This window comes from Euphorbia lathyris, chromosome 6 (assembly GCF_963576675.1).
Source record: "Euphorbia lathyris chromosome 6, ddEupLath1.1, whole genome shotgun sequence".
Lineage (NCBI taxonomy): Eukaryota > Viridiplantae > Streptophyta > Magnoliopsida > Malpighiales > Euphorbiaceae > Euphorbia > Euphorbia lathyris.
In genome coordinates this window covers 67,300,469-67,317,738 of record NC_088915.1, presented here as the reverse complement: position 1 = coordinate 67,317,738, position 17,270 = coordinate 67,300,469, and the positions used below count along the sequence as shown (strand labels likewise).

General features: G+C 36.4%; 1 protein-coding gene across 2 annotated transcripts; it reads right to left on the bottom strand.

The window, feature by feature from the left end:
• Positions 1–1,340: 1,340 nt before the first annotated feature.
• Positions 1,341–11,891, bottom strand: LOC136233377 (uncharacterized). 2 transcript variants are annotated; one of them, XM_066023011.1, is made up of 6 exons: positions 11,066–11,891; positions 4,092–4,420; positions 3,910–3,968; positions 3,528–3,754; positions 1,613–3,441; positions 1,341–1,505 (listed from the first exon to the last, which is right to left on the bottom strand). In XM_066023011.1, the coding sequence occupies exons 1-6, from the start codon at positions 11,628–11,630 to the stop codon at positions 1,476–1,478; spliced, it is 3,039 nt and encodes a 1,012-aa protein (XP_065879083.1). In that variant the 5' UTR covers positions 11,631–11,891; the 3' UTR covers positions 1,341–1,475. The 2 variants fall into 2 exon arrangements, with proteins under 2 accessions (XP_065879083.1, XP_065879082.1); XM_066023010.1 differs by having other exon boundaries at positions 3,910–4,420.
• Positions 11,892–17,270: the final 5,379 nt, after the last annotated feature.

Below are 17,270 nucleotides of genomic sequence, written 5' to 3'. Positions count from 1 at the left end.
AGAAGCCTATTCATTCAGGAAGGGATTCCATAACCAAAGGAAGAAAATACCTCACTCCATAATATTCCTATTGTAGGAAACCTGCACTGACCATCCATAGACACAGGTACCAGAACCACATCAAATTACGATAAGCCAGCAATTGCGTAAAAAGAGAGTTAAAAGCACCAGCGCAACTAATCATGAGTATTAGCTCAATTTTAGCTTAAAATCCTAATTAAGAGTATTAGCTCAAAGATTACTGTTAATCCAAGAATCTAACACATGCTATCTTTGAAATTGGAAGCCATATTAATCTAACAGAAAAACTTACTAAAGTAGTGAAGAGCCAAACAACACAACTGGAACAAAAGTTTAGAGATGTTAATAGAAAGGCGAAAAAAGAAGACCACAATGAAGAGTTGGAGTAAGGCTTTCACTTTTATAGAGGTTGTCAACGGGTTGTAGTTCTAATGATTTTAACCTTAATAAGTTTTAAAAACCTAAAAGATGGTCAGACTTGCTAAAAAAAACTTTTGAACTTTCTAATATACCTCAAGTTACTAAAACCCATCATACTTCCTAAATTAGTTAGACTTCATAATATAACTGAACTTAAATCAGGAAAAAGAAAAATCAACCTATGCTATTCATGACCATTCACGCCTCTTGCCTTCTCTAAAAGGCACTGCTTAAGCACAAAAGGCATTCGCCTCTCTAAACTGGCTGCCTTAGAAGTCGAGAGGCGCTGGAGGAGAACTGCACCTATGCAAACACCTTGTGCACCTCTAGTAACACTGACACAAACAAGAGATAAAAGATAATAACACTTGCATCTTAAATCATAATATACTGGCATGGCAGATAGGTGCAGAAACTTGTTCCTGGACCCCAACAATTAAGCAAAATTGCTGAACATGGTCAGGCTGCCTTCTAAAAAGCCATTCACAAAGTATTTTCAACTTATGAAGTATTTACAAAATAGAGTGCTAAAGGTCAAACAAAATATTATATAAAGCAAATGAAATTATGATCTGTGTGTTATCATCCTCATATGCCTAATAAAAGAAGAGGGGGACACTCTAATGCGCCATGGGGGACTGCAAGAAGCTAATGTAAAATACAAAATGAATGGGGAAAGCAACAATAACTATTAGCCTAAGCTTTTAGAACCCAGCTAATTTATACATACAAGTAGTTTGCATGTAGTCAGTGAATGAGAAGACAAACTTTATGCCACATTAACAAATTAACTGCAAACATAACTTCTATATCTTATTCCAAAGAGGTTGAGTAAATATGTGCAACTTCATTATAAAAAAAAAAAAAAAAAAAAACACTCAACCACAAAGATAAGCATCTGATAAAAAAAATCCTTGACATTCCACCTCAACCTCAGTTATAAATATGCCTCAAACATAGTGTTGCGAATTTTCAAATCACTAGAAGTAGAGGCAACTATGTAAAAGGAAAACAAAGGGATTTGGTCCAAGATGTCAAGATTTCCCATACTTTGCACAATATCCCTGCACGTAAAAAAAACAACCATCAAATTCCAAGCACAGACAACTTCCAAAATCTAACATCTATCAGCTCCTCAAGTACATATTATCTCTTGAATTATGACACTCACCTCAACAAGTTTTGCAAGTTTAGGCTGAGATGAAGAAAGATATAGCTTAATCGATTCCATCGTACTTGGAATCTGATGGGGCTCCAAGCTGCCAACAACCTTCTCAACTGCCTTTCTAACTATTGTGTTATGTGCATCCTTGCTGAGATGGCCCTCACGCCAAGTCGGTTTCAACAATTCCTTGACCACATCAACCAAAGCAGCACGGAAATGTCTTGTGGCTTTTGATTCTCCATCTGACTTTTTGTCAACCTCTATTTCACCGTTCTGCCTCACTCTTTCTACCTTGACCCTTTTGTGTCTGGGACCATCATCTTGCCTTGTAGAATCACAAGCAACATTGACTGTGCTTGCATTTGGAACATCTTTTTGATGCACAGTGCTTGAATCAATTTCTTCATCAGCCATGCTCCCATTTTCCCCATTAACCACACAGTTTGCTTTTGTCACCGTTCCAGTACCATATGTATCATTTTGAGGGCCATGGGCCCGGCTTTCTAATGATTTGCTATCTGTAGGTTGATTTATATCAACACTGGATGTCCCATGACTACCATAAGAAAATTTAAAGGGCACTCTGTAGCAAGCAGTAGGCAAATCAATATGGTCATACTGGTTACCAGAAGCGGCTGCCAGCGTAGGTGTCATAATAGAAGATGGCTGGAAAGGTAAAGACTGTTCCCAGGTATTAGATGAAATTTTCTCTTTATGTTTTGCATAGCACAACAGATCCCCAGATAGACCAGTTAAAGGTACATTTTCTCTATCAGAACCAGACAGTGGAGAAGCACTTTGCAGTAAAGAACATGATCTAGAAGCATGATGATCTTTATCATTTGCCAACAGCTTTTGAGAATCAAAAGGACTAATATTCAAAGAGGAACCAAAAGGAAATGATGATCCAGTCCAAGCCGAGATATGGTGAGATGGCAACGTACGACTACTTGAAAGAGAATCATCGATTTTTGTCCCTTGCACTGATAGACTTCTGATATATATTTGATTCTCTAAGCTGCTTGAACAGGAAGAGCGATTCAAGCCCCGGTAATTGCTTAGGGTTGCAGCTGAGCCACTCAAATAAGATCTACGTTCAGGAAGCAAGCTGTTCTGCAGTGAAGGAGAACTACCTCTATTAATGGGAGAGAGACAGCTTCCATAATCAGCAGCGTGCCAATTTCGTTTATGGTTACTAGGTAAAGGTAAAATTCCCCTATCAGGATTAGAGAGTGGAGAACCACTTTGCAGTAAAGAACATGGTCTCGAAGCATTATAATCTGTATCATTTCTCATAAGCTTCTCAGAACCAAAAGGACCTGTATTCAAAGAGGAACCAAAAGAAAATGATGATCCTGTCCAAGCTGAGATATGGTGAGATGGTAGCGAACGACGCATAGAACAACTTCTAATATATATTTGATTCTCTAGGCTGCTTGAATAAGATGAGGAATTCAAGCCATGGTAACTGCTGTCCGCTGCAGCTGACCCACTCAAATAAGATCTACGTTCAGGAAGCAAGCTGTTCTTCAACGAAGGAGAGCTACCTCTATTGATTGGAGAGACATAGCTTCCATGATCAGCAGAGTGCCAATCGTGTCTATGATTTTTTATACCTGCATCCTTAGAGGAAAAAAACCCAAGACCTTCTTGCTGAAATGATGATGATTTGTCTTTGTCATCGAATCGATACAATCTTTGGCTTTCTTCATTTTTTGATTCAAAGATTTTTTCCAATGAGAAATCACGAGAATAAGTAGCATCATTTCTTATTGAGGAAACCACTAGGTCATGATTACTAGACAATTTTGGCTTTTCCATGAAGTTTTTTAAACCTGATACAGAAGGGGCAAGACCGATTTTATAAATAGCATAACCAAGAAGGTGCATCAACATTTATATTATGAGGAACATAATATACCTTCGTCAAACTGTTCACTTTTTGAGAAACATGCAGCTTCTGTTTCTCCCTCCAGTGCGTTGTCTGCTTTATTGTTTATATGAAGGAACCTACATGCACTGCCCCTAATGCACCACCCTTTAGCAAAAAAATCACATATAACTGCTGGGATTTTGCTTTGATCCCTCAATTCAGCAGAAGGGCACAGATTTTGAGTCCTTATCTCTGAAGTAATTGATCTGGAAAACCTAAAGTTTGCACAAAGAAGGAATTGGTAGTAACACCAAAGTCAAAATCAAACTGAAAAGATATTCAAAATGAGGAAGATATGATGAAAGGAAAAAGGCCCAGCAGTATGAAGGTAAAAAAAGAAATTGAAAGACTTGAGCGAGTATCACCACACCTTGATGTAGTTTCCTCCTTATAATCCTCTGACCTCTTCTCCATTGACTTCACTTCTTCCTGAAAACTGATATTAGTATTAGGCTCCATATCTTGGTCTTTCATTGCTAAGGCATTAGATGCCAAATTAGTAAGCTGACTGTTGGTATCGGCAGCCATGGCTTCAGTATTACAAAAATGAACCTTGCTAATGTTGTCGGGCCTGCTTCCTTCTGCAGAGGTTTCCGTCATCATAAATTCGTCTGCGCCCTTTCTGACAATGGACTCTTGACTCCCATTGTTTCCAGAAGTAATCAAATGCTCTACTGATTTGATACACTTTGAATCCTCAGAATGCGTACATGATTCATCCTCCTTTTTGAATAGTTCGTTTGAAGGACCAGAATATTTGGAACTAACGATGCTATCTTCTACATGGGAACTAGAATGTGGCCTCAACTCAATTTTTTTTGGAGAAGAATGTGATCCAAGTTGCCTGGCATTCCCCTCAAAGTTGATAACTTGACTAACATCTACATGGAAGAAGAACTAAATCAATAAATAAAGCAAAGTATCAATTCCCCAAGACCATAATTTGAACATTTTAAACTTCAGATATCTTTTGAACCAGATACTTGAGAACCCTAACAATAAAGACAATCGCACATTGGATCAGCTACCTAACAGGTTGTAGAGTCATATTGCTAAGCTCAGAGGTTTAGGTGAAGTAAAGGCAGTGAGTCCACTTTATGTTTGCAACGGCTAAAAAGAGATACTAATTAACAATCCTAACAAGAGAGAAAGATAAAGAAATTTGACAATACAATTATTCAATGAAAAAATGCAACAAGCACATGCACAAGTATGGAACAACTGCATGCTCAAGCAAAGAGGAAGAAAAATCCACTACATTTGCAATAATATCATTAGTTCACAAGATCAGGCCTCAAATATGCATTATGGGGGAGCAGTTCCTGATATGATAGGAGGATTGCGCCAAATACAAAATCATTTTATAAACAATAAGGTGGAACATAAATTCTTGACAATCACTCCCACCATTCAGTAGAAAAGAAAAGAAGCAATTATAAAGAAAAATGTTCGCTTGACGGAGAAAATGTTTTTCCATGGGAAGCACCCTCTACGTATTGACCATTGTCAGAGATTAATATAAAAGCTATTATTGGGCCTTAACTATAAGCTTGAGCTTTTAGTTCATTAATTATAAGCTTGAGCTTTTAGTTCAATTGGTTCCATGACATGGTATCAGAGCCTTTTTTTTGACCAAGTGATCAAGGGTTCAATTTCTAGCAGCCTCATTTGTTGATTAGATTTGACACATAGTGAGATGGACTTGTGTTGTACAGATTGGGCATTCATGTGCCGGATGTGTCAAAAATTAATATAAAAGCTATTATTGGACCTTAACTATCCTAAACTTTTAGTTCAATTGGTTCCATGACAACCATCAATGCATTAATAGATCAGATTTGTATGATCAATTGATCTCTCTAGAAAGCCAAAACTAGGTTTAACGTATAAGTTTTCAGATATCATTTATCTTCAGTCTCAAGAATGAGGCATAGCTTCCAAGTTCCATGAAATACCGGATGATATATCTTTACAACTATATAAAAAAGACTAAAAGAGTCTTTAAGTGCAAAAGTTAATATTGACTGCATTGATCCTTTTGCTCCTCTCTGATTTAAGGTCTACCTTTACATTCTCAACCTAGCTCTCTTATTTTCTCTCTTTCCTTTTTTCTTTACAAGTGAAAATTTGTGCGTGCATATTTGTGAGCTGGAGAATGCACTCTCCAATTATGCTTTTCATATGCACGATCAGTTTTGATGCACAAGAACAGATCTGAAATAAAACAGCTCATTTTTTTACATTTTATTTAGTTTTAAACTAACTTGGTTCCTGCTTAGTTAAGTAGTTTACGCATTTGGAATAGTGTTTGAATTTTTATTCTTTGTTTGGGTTGTCTAATTAGCAAGGATTTTTAACCTAACTAATTTGAAACAGTTTTCAGCCTAGAATTTGGATTTAACTAGTATAAATAGGCCATTAGAAATCAGCCCATACACTGCTCTCTTTTTTCCCTATTCATAATTTACTGCAAAGGTCTCATTCAAACCTAATCCTTTTATTACTGTTCCAACGTTCTCTATATTTTTGCCTATTTAACAAATAGAGATCTATTGATGTAGGTTCAAAATTGACATGCAGGAGGGCATCTGAATTAAAATAGGATGTTTGTGTGTGTTTTTTCCAATTATTAGTCTTCGTTACTTCCTTAGTTTTTCTATTGAGATACGTATCCAATCTAGGAATAGAGCTTTTCTATTCAGTTACGTATTCAAAGGTTGCATTTTGTACTTTAAGAGATTAGTTTATAAAAGAAAACGATTACTAACGATCATTAAACTGAGTGGTTGTATCAAAGCCCCTTAGATCTGTGACCTAGAGTTCGAATTCTGGCAGACTCATTCTATTAATTAAAATTTCAGCACAGGAGAAAATAGTTTGTGCTCATACATGCTTCAAGTACAATTAGCATTTGCATGTCAGAAAAAATAATCAAATTATCTTGGAGCCTTCACCAATAAACTTAAGTTTTTAGGATGGATCTTTTTTAACACCACCATTATGCATTTCCTTTGACATATGCTAATAACTGCTACTAGCAAGATTTTCATTCAGGAATAGACAAGAAAGATTAGGGACCATACATAATAAGTAGTAAGGATTGGATGATTACTAAAAAGAGCAATGATTGAAGATACATTACTAATTAGCTATAGGTATTTATGCAAGAGGTAAAATGCTAAACTAGGAAAGCTAATAAAAGCTACTCCCTTTGTTCCATTATATAAGTCATTCTAGGTGTTTTACACAAATTAAAAAATACAACTAATATAGAGTTAATTAATGAATTTACGTTGGTTAAGCCTTGGAATGTTAAAAATACATGAATACATTAATAACTAAGACAAATTCAATGCTTGGACCAAAAAACTAAACTAAAAATTCGTAGAAACTAGAACGACTTATATTTTGGAAAAAAAAAACACTTTCTAAAACGACTTGTATAATGGAATAGAGCGAGTAATAAATTTACACTTGTTGACTATTAACTTATTGACTATAGCTATTAACTATTGACAATTGACTAGAGCCATTGATTATCGACTATTTACATCTATTCACACACGTCTATTCACATTATAACTTGGCTAGAGTGGTGACCTTGAATCGAAGTTCGGACAAGAAATAACAAATCCACATAACTTCACAAACTGATTGAGACATTGCTCGATACTCAGATTCTGCACTAGTGCGAGAGACAATATGTTGCTTCTTGCTCTTTCAAGAAACCAAATTTCCTCCAACAAAAACATTGTAGCCAGTAGTGGATCTCCTATCATCCTTATCTCCTACCCAATTTGCATCGAAGAAACATTTGATTTGTGTATGACCATGATTCTTGTGAAGTATTCCTTGACCAAGAGTCCTTTTTTAAGTAGCATAAGATTTGTTCAAGTGCAGTCCAGTGATCAATAGTGGGGAAAGACATCAACGGCACTGACATGGTAGGCTATATCAGGTCTAGTCACTATAAGATAATTCAGTTTTCTCACAGAACGCCTATATCTACTAGGATCGTCAAATAATTCTCCTTCTGATATGAGATGCAAATTCGGAGTCAAACGCGTACTACATGATTTAGCTCCAGATTTTACTATTTCTGACAACAAATCAAGAACATATTATCTTTGAGCCAGGAAAACTCCTTTCTTGCTCCTTAACACCTCAATTCACAAGAAGTACTTAAGAGCCCCCAGTCCTTAGTAAATGATTTTAGAAATGAGATTCTTGAAATGTCACTTCCTGTGATAACAATATCGTCTACATAGACAACAAGGAGAATGATATCCGATGTAGAGCGTTTATAAAAAACAGAATGATCACACATGCACTACTTCATCCCAAATTTCTCAACCGCTTCGTTGAACTTCCCAAACCAAGCTCGAGTAGTTTGTTTCAAGTCCTATAGGGATTTGTAGAGACGACAAACTGTGATACTCCCCTAAGCAACAAACCCTAGTGGTTTCCCCATATAAACTTTTTCTTGAAGGTTCCCATATAATAAAGCACTTTTTATATCCAACTAATGCAAAAGCCAATTAGAACAAGCCGCCATTGAGATAAAAAAAAAAAAGTTGAATAGAAGTCATCTTAGCCACCGGAGAGAAAGTGCCAGAATAATCGACAGAATAAGTCTGAACATACCCCTTTGCTACATGACTAGCTTCTAAAAGAGCCCCACGGACAAATTAACCAAATCCCAAGTATTATTAGCATCCAAAGCATTCATCTCTTCTATCATTGAGAGATTTAAAAACGGTAGTAGAATTAAGTGAAGCAATAAAAGAACATGCAGAAGAGAATAATTTGTCATAGAAAACAAAAGCAGAAATAGGATATGTGCAAGATTGTTTACCTTCGCGAAGAGCAATAGGAAGGTCATCATCACTATCTTGAGTAGACTCATAGGTTGGATCGGATTGCAAAACAAAGATAGTTACAGGATCAGAAGCAGGAGATCTTTGTCGTCTTGAATATACCTGAATGATGGGGCCTAAATGGTTGTAGGGGCTGAGACTGAGGAATATGGTGGACTTGATAGACCAACACACTATCAACATCGTTGTCGAAAGTGGATGTATCAGAGGACACAAGGTACTTATTAAAAACTGAGGAGAAACAGCGATACCTTTTCTGAAGACGGGAGTAACCAAGGAAAACACATTTGAGTGCTTTAGGGTCGAGTTTAGTGACTTGTAGTCGAACATCCCGGATAAAGCAAGTACTCCCAAAAATTCGGGGTGAAACAAGAAACAATGGTTTGTTAGGAAAGACGGTACTACAAGGAATCTCACCCTGTAAGACGAAGGAAGGCATTCGGCTGATAGAAAACATGTTGAAATTGCATTTTGAGGTGTATCAACACAGGAAGATTGGTGAAGAAAACCATTTTGGAGTATGAAAGTTTGAAATGTTCTAGAAATTATTTGGAATTGTCACTTCTTAGTGTATGAAGCAAAACAGCAAAATGAGTCTTAATTTAAGCACAGAAGGCAGTTAAATGAGTAAATAATTCAGAGCGAATTTTTTTATTAAACATAGCCAAGTGGTCCGAGAAAAATCATCCTCAAACGTAATAAAATACTTAAAACCAAGTTTAGAGACAACGGGGCATGGTCCCCAAACATCATAGTGTACTAATTCAAAGGGAAATTTTAACCTCTTATTGACTCGTGGGGAGGAAGACACACGATGATGTTTTGCAAACTCAGAAGAATCGCAATGTAAATTAGATAATTTTGAAACCGAGGATGTAAATTTTTGAAAAGAGGTAGAGAAAGATGTCCTAATCGATAATGTTCATCAAAAGGAATGGAGATACTGGACAGGAGTATCCAACACGTAGAGACCTCTAGATTTCATCCTCTACCAATAACTTATTGTTCGTCAGCAGATCTTGGCTCAAACAATGCTCGGGAAAAAATGAGATAGTACAGTTTAAAGATCGAGCAAGTTTACTCGCAGATATCAAATTAAAAGCAAATCTAGGTACATAAAGAACACGCAGAAGAGAGAGAGAAGGAATTGGTGTAATAGTGGTTGAACCAATGACAAAAACAAAGATGTTCAATCAGCTAGAGTGACATGTGACGGAAAAGTGTTAAATGGAGAAAAGAAAAGTTTAAGGTTACATGTTATATGATCTATGGCACCAGAATCAATGGTCCATTTTGAAGATGATGAAATGAGACACTTAGTTGAGTTACCTGACTTGGGAGTGACAGTGATAGACGAAGAAGAACGATGTGAAGCTAATGTGTCATAATATTTAATAAATTCATCAACAAAATGTTGAACCAATTTCGGATTCTTGCTTCTCTCTGACATATCAACAATTATTGATCAAATGAATAACCCAACAACTTCAATCCTCCTCAACAAAAAGAATGACCAACCAGAAAAGAAACAAACAAAACACGTATGTATTTGGTCTCAAGCAGCAAGTAAAGATAAATTCGATATAAAAACCAATAAATTAGAATCAACCACACGGAAATAATCCATATCTTTAAAATTCCTCTTAAATTTTATAAAGTTCATTTGTAGTTTGTTTCCATTGATTTCATAAATTTGGTAGAAGTTAACTCAATTCTAGAAACGGAAGTCCTAAAATATTTCATTCCAGCAACAAAAAGTTCTTAAAATTTTGTGAAATTTATTCATGCCAAAAAATGCTTTAATGGCTAGTCTTAACAAATGATAAGATTGCTTCTTCAGAACTAGAGGTTCATGGGTTCAAGTCATGGAAGAAAATTTTCTACAAAAAGCTTGCAAGAGAAAATATGTGTAAGATACATGATCTTTGCAAAGCTAAGAGCTCTATTCTAATACTCCCTCCCTCCTGACGTGTCCTTGCATTGTCCCTGCGGTGTCCCAGCCGTGTCCCGGCGATTCAGACACAATTGTAGAGGAACTATCATAAAAAGAAGTTGGCTTAAGTACTATCACCGAGTGATATCTAAGAATGATTCCCATAAAGGTTAGGTGACTATAATAATTCTATGTGAAACCAAGGCTGCGCTTGAATACCCCAAACGATCTAATGAAACCTGAAAATATAAGAGGACCTTATTCCCTGCTCCTGAAGAATTGATCAAGCATTGTGATATTTCTTCTTACAAAATAAATTAAGAGTTCTAGATTTCCCAACGGAAAGCCCCTAATATTTTATAAATGGAAACTAAGGCAACATACCTATTGAATCAAAAATATCAGCCATGATTTCCCAAATTGGCTCCTATTTACCACAAAAATCCAAAAATCCAAGCAGGAACTCCTCACCGAAAAAGAACAGCAAAGTACCTTCGATTTATCAATTAACTAGTCCTGTTTTATCAAGTGAAGATTGAGCTATCCTAGTTTCATTCATTCATAGTTGGTTGAGGCTATTCATAGTCAGAGAGGAACATCTATATCTCAACCCTCAAACGAACAATTTCAAACAGTGCACTCAAATTAACATCACAGATCAATACCAGAAAAATAGATAACATAAAACATCAATTCAATTTTAACAGAGAACTAACCGCTGCGGTTCCCATTGGCTTCCTTCGATGTATCTGGCATATCCTCATCCTCCTCTTCTTCTACCTCTTCATCCATCTCTTCCTCTTCTTCTTCTTCTTCCTCTTCTTCCTCTTCCTCTTCCTCTTCCTCCTCCTCCTCTACCTCTTCCTCCTCCTCTACCTCTTCCTCTACCTCTATCTCTTCCTCTATCTCTACCTCTACCTCCTCCTCCTCCTCCTCTTCTTCTTCTTCTTCTTCTTGCTCTTCTGCTTCTTCTTCTCCTTCTTCCTCTTCTACCTTTTTTTCTCCTCCTGCTTCTTCTTCTTCTTCTTCCTCTTCTACCCCTTCTTCGTCATCGTCTACTTCAACTTCTTCCTCTATCTCCTCATACACCTCTACTTCAATCTCCTCATATTCTTCTTCATCATCATCGTCATTACCATCACCATCTCTTTTCTGTTCCTCTACTTCTTCAGCGATGTTGCAATCGGAGACTCCATCTGGTCGATCGGAGGACGAAGGCGCGAGACGGATATTGTCATCGTCGTCGCCGGAACGGGCGGTAACGGAGGAAGATTGCGGCATCGGAGTGATCACCTCAAAATAGTGCTGAGCAGATTCTAACAATTTGGTCAGGTTGACTGAGTGAGATTTGAGATATCCGGCGAGAAGAAGATGCTACACTCTTTTAACACATCAGAGCTCGGTTGGCAACTGGCCGATTCGGCGTACGGCCGTGCCAATTTCCAATGCTTCGTCTATTTTAGGCATTTCATATTTTTTCTACTAGATTTTATTTTGTGAAATATGATCCTCAGCTCTTCACCAATTTTAATTTTTCTTTTCCTACGAGGGTAGGTTTAGACCCGGCGAAACGAAATAACCCTTGTGTCCTGTCTAGATTCAATCAAGTCTTTAGATAAATTTCATTAACAGCGTATAACCTTTTACCTTATTTCATTTTTTATTTTGGTGTATAATTTTCAATTTATCTTATTAATACCTATAAATTTATAGATGATTTCTCATTTTGTTGGAAAAAAAATCTCCCTCTTATTTTTTGACATGTATAAATTTAATCCTAATCATATTTAATTTCTTTAACTCTGTTGATTTGTACTATCTCTGTAAATTAAAACTCTGGTTAACGTGATTAACTTGTTATTCATGATACCAAGCATCATCGTTCTCTTCTAATTAGCGTTTCTTTTGTGAGTTTTCTCTATTTTGATCCAAAAAAAAAAATTGTTCATCGTTTCTTCTGATTAGCGTTTTACTGCTCAAGTGCAAGACTAAAAATTGATTATTGATTGGAAAGTTAAAAACGCATAAGCCTCTTATATTAAATTCTGTGATCAGATGCACCAAGATCAATCTTATACACAGTTTGGCAGCAGTGATGACTCTTTTGAAATGGGTTCTCATTCTGATTCCAGTAAACATGAGGAATTTGAATTCTGCGAGGTATTCATTCACCAAATGATACATACCATATAGTTCGTGTAAAGCATGTGAAAATATCCAATCAACGTGCCACGTTAGCAGTTTGACCGGTCAAAAACTCAAAACTTAACCACCTAATATAAAATTATTTTTATACCTTCTTCTTCCTCCTTCCTCTTTCCTTTTCTCGCTCTAACTCCTCTATCTCTCTCTCTCTCTCTCTATCTTGTTTCTCTTCATTTAATCTCTCCTCTCTCTCTCTCTCTCTCTCTCTCTCTCTCTCTAAAATCTCTATGATGCACCAACTCTCCATGGTCTCTAATCAACTAAACTAGGATTTATTCCTTTTATCTCTAATTGAAAAGATGTCGTGGGTGACAATAGGTGACAATGTTTATTCTGAATAATTTCTAAAAGCTTCAACTTTGTCACCTTCAACTTCTCAGTTCCCCCAGTCTCTAACTCATATCTCTTCGTCTTTATCACTTTCAACTTCTCAGCTTCCCCAATCTTTTCCACTCTCTTGAAACACCTTTCCACATGATTTTGATTTGACAAAATTATTTAAGTATATAATTAAAAATATTCTAAACACACTAAGTTTAAGTGCTTTGATTTATTACACTAATGTGTTTGTTAAATGTTGAGTTAAATTGTTTATAAGACATAAAAGATTAAAAGGCTAAAGGCCCAATGTGAGAGTCAAAGCCCAAGTCAAACAGATCAAGACCACTCGGCCCGTGTAAGCAAAACGCTGTCGTTGTTGATAAAACGCAGCTCAGCATGAGAAGGATCGAGAAGACCTTCCTTGACTACTTCGGAACGAAGCTGCTGAGTAGAACGACAAAGAGTACAAGACAGCAGCTGAGCAAGAGCAACTTCCAGACAAAGTATTTCCACTTCGAGTAAAGTTCAGAAGACACAGAAAGCTGTCTAGTTGACTTTGCCATAAAAGGAGAGACATTCTGCTGGACTGACCAAAAGCTGCTCAGCACTGACCGAAGATAGAAGATGCAAGAATCTGATTGGCCAACAGCACTGAGTAGACTGAGTGACAACGACATAAAGCCGTTTCCCTCCAACGGTTATTTCGAAATTCGAAATCACCGAATGCCTCAAGTGTCACTATAAATAGGTCTTTCAGTTGCTTAATTCGATGCAGATCTTCAACTAGCCATTACGCTGACCAAATTCACACTTGAAGTTCTGTGAGAAAAAGCAAAGCAAATACTTACACCAATTTCCAGATTATTGTGTAAAAGTCTAGAGTGATTTCCAATCATCTAAAGTGTCTTAGCAATTGTTGTTTAGGACAATCTTATTATCAATTCTAGAAATAGAAAGGAGAGGCTGAGTACTCGGTTATAGTACTCAGCGGTAGAATAGGAGTGAGTAGAGGTATAGAGGAAGGTACTCTTGTTATACTCAGCTTCTAGTTGTAAAAGGTCTGGTGCTCTACCTTTAAAGAGCTCAGTAGAGAATTCGAAAGCTCGAAACGTGTTCCGAGGACAGGACGTAAGCGTAGACGCCGAACCTGGATAAATCTGCTGAGTAACATCTTTCTAACCTTAAACTCCTTTGATATATATATTGCTTGCTTAAAAACTGACTAAGTAAAGAGGTCACGCTGAGTTGTGTGCATTGAGTATCTGAGTTCAGGAATAGACTCAAGTGCTATCTCCTGACTCAAGGAAAGAAGCTGACTTAGTCACCAGTTGACTAAGCTAGTGTCTTAAGTTCACTCAGCGCGCTGTGTAAACCTTTTTCAAAGAAAAAGAAGTCAGCCTCAACATACAAAATTTTAAATAGTTCATATCCCCCCCCTTGGAACTAACTTGTTACGTTATAAGGGACCAACAATCTTCTCCGATGACTTATCGGAGAAGAAACGTTCATCGCAGGCCGAAATATCAAATTCTTCGAACAAAGGATGCAACATATGAAATATCGTATAAATCAAAAGGTTATCTGGTTTGGTTAGTAGAATCACCAAGTCTTCAGTAAAGCACAAATATGTGCCAAGACCTAGTAAGACTTTGCCCATTTCTTGTTATCGTGGAATTCGTCATCAAGATGGATTGCCTTTTATAAATCCAAAAACAAATTCAAGACAGTTTGAGCATTGTTTATGGTATAAAGCCAAAAACAAATCGTTGGATTCCTATGAGCTAAATCTCATGTATGGAACAAACAAACTAGCTTTTTTCTTTCTTCAAAGGGAACGAACTCGAGCAGAGGTTTGAAGTTGGCTAATCCTAAATGTCATTTTCCTCCACCAATCGAGAAAATAAAGCTTGAAGTCAAAATTGGTTTTAGAGAGGGAAATTAAGAGAGAGCGGAGTTAATCCTAGGAGAGAGAATGAATTAAAGAAATAAAAATTAGGAGATAGAATTAGGGAAAACAATATTTTGATTAAAGGGTATAAAAGTAATTTAAAAATATGTGAAGTCACATTCAATTTTTAAAAAGTGAAAATTGATGACGTGTCACGTTTGACCGGCGTTGATCGGTCATTTTTATCTATTGTACACCATAGTGTGTGACCACCTATAAGGTCGTACATATTAGTGAGAAAAAATGAAAGTTGAACACAAAAATGTGAAATTAGACAAAGGTTGTACACTATTAATGAAATTTACCTTAAGTCTTTATTTATTACAATACTTTGATAAGATTGAGATTGGAATAAGTATAGGTATAAAGATAAAAGATTGGGATAGAAAAAAAAAAGATATGAGTCATGTTTGATATGTAGGATAACGATATAGATAAAATAATATATTTTACGATATTATCTCTATCCAAATTTAAATACATTAAATTTTATTAATTTTATTCCACATTCATATTAGTCCCTCTGTTTTTTATTATATGTTGTTTTAGATTTTCTTAATTTGTTTTTTTATATGTCGTTTTGTATTACCAATGCACTTCTAAAAATATTTTCTCAATTTTGTCTGTATTTATAATAAAAGAGAAGTTTAGTATTAATGCAAATAATCTTCATTAAACCATACAAATTAATAAGAGAGAGAATTTTTGCATAAAAAGTAGAAATTTATGACAGATGTATTAAGGGTAAATCAATCATTTTACTAGTGCAATTAATGTTTCATTTGGTATTGATGAAAAACCTTAAATGACATGTAAAAAAGTACGAAATAAGTACAATAATATATAGGCAAACTTAAGTTTTTAAAAGTTAAAAGATTAAAATTAACTTGAGAAATATTTGGAACACTATACTAAATTTTTTAAAACATAAAAAATGAAAAACTAATATATTTAAGAAGATGGGTTCGAACTCACAATATCTCACATAGGTGTTACCATTTATTTTATTTAGAGCATAATGTTACTACAATATAAAATTGGCCTAATACACAAATAACCCCATGAACTTATCCAAATGTTGCAACTGTCTCCCTCAACTTTCAATTGTAACAACTTACCCTTTAAACTTGTCCAATTGTAAAACATAACCCCAAATTGGAAATTTTTTTACCTCGTATTTGAAGCAACCGTAAAAAAGTTTCCCCGAATTCGTATCACGCCAAAGATTCATATCATACTCCACAAGCGTTGCAGATTTTGTGTTTCACGTGTTTCTTCAATTGCAGCTCATGTCAGTAATTTGGGATTGTGTTTTACAATTGGACAAGTTTAAGGGGTAAGTTGTTACAATTTGACAAGTTTGAGGGGTAAGTTGTTACAATTGAAAGTTGGAGGGGATAGTTGCAACATTTGGACAAGTCTAGGGGGTTATTTGTGTATTAGGCCTATAAAATTAAATAATTTTATGTTTTTTAAGAAATAATTTTATGTTATTTTTAAAAAAAAATAATTTTATGTTAGAGAATAAAGTTTGGAGATAAAATGCAAAAATATATTAAGAAACTACAAAATTAATTAAAAGTTTCCACAAATCATAGAAGTCTCTCTCGAACACGCGAAATCGTCGACGCCGACGCCGTGCTACCTCAGTAAGGGCCATCGCCGTGAGTCGTTGCCGGTGAGAGGGTCCTTTCCGTCGACCGGTAAAGGTAGTCCCTGTTCCGATCAGTGGGTTTTGTATTCTGTTGTTTCGAGTTCGCGGTTTGCGGTTCCGGATTTTGCGATTTTCAACCTAGGTCAGAGGCGGGTTCGCTTTGGCCGTGGGCGGGAGAGAGGAAGGCGCGGGGGCGTGCGACGGTGGTGAGGAGGCCGTTCCTGGTGAGCGGCGGTGTGGACTCGCTGGTGAGACGGGTGGTGGCGGGTTCTTTAGGCTGCGGTTTTTCTTGGAGAGGCTTGGGGATTCTATAGTCGTATACTCTTGGGGCTATTTTGTCTGCTGTTTTTCAATTGGGACAGGAGTTAGTTTGAAAGGATATCAGAAATGGAAAGGGATTTAGAGAGACTCAGGATTGAAGGAGATGAAGGTGGGCTGCTTGATTTGCTTACACCGGCTGTGCCAGAAGTGGTGATTGGTACGGGTCTTCGCTTCTTAGGAAGGTTTGTGGCGGATAGGCCGCTCAATTTCTTGAGCATGAGAAACAGGTTGGCGGTTCTATGGAGACCAATGCGAGGGGTTGAAATTCAAGAGGTAAGCTCTAACCTTTACTCTTTTGAATTCTTTCATCCGATGGATAAAGATAGGGTGATTGCTGGAGGTCCTTGGTCATTTGACAATTATATATTGATTATGAATGTCTGGAATTTGGGCGTGCATATAGATGATGTGAATTTATTGAACTATTCTATTTGGGTGCACATTTATGGCCTTCCTGTGGGGACTATGTCTG

What these genes read in the sequence shown, in the direction of transcription:
- LOC136233377 (XM_066023010.1), bottom strand. Translation starts at nt 11,630, where the DNA reads ATGCCGCAATCTTCCTCCGTTACCGCCCGTTCCGGCGACGACGATGAC. An exon ending in AGCCAATGGGAACCGCAGCG is followed by an intron (nt 4,421 to 11,065) that starts GTTAGTTCTCTG and finishes TCTTCCATGTAG; the next exon opens with ATGTTAGTCAAGTTATCAAC. An exon ending in AACTTGCAAAACTTGTTGAG is followed by an intron (nt 1,506 to 1,612) that starts GTGAGTGTCATA and finishes TTTTACGTGCAG; the next exon opens with GGATATTGTGCAAAGTATGG.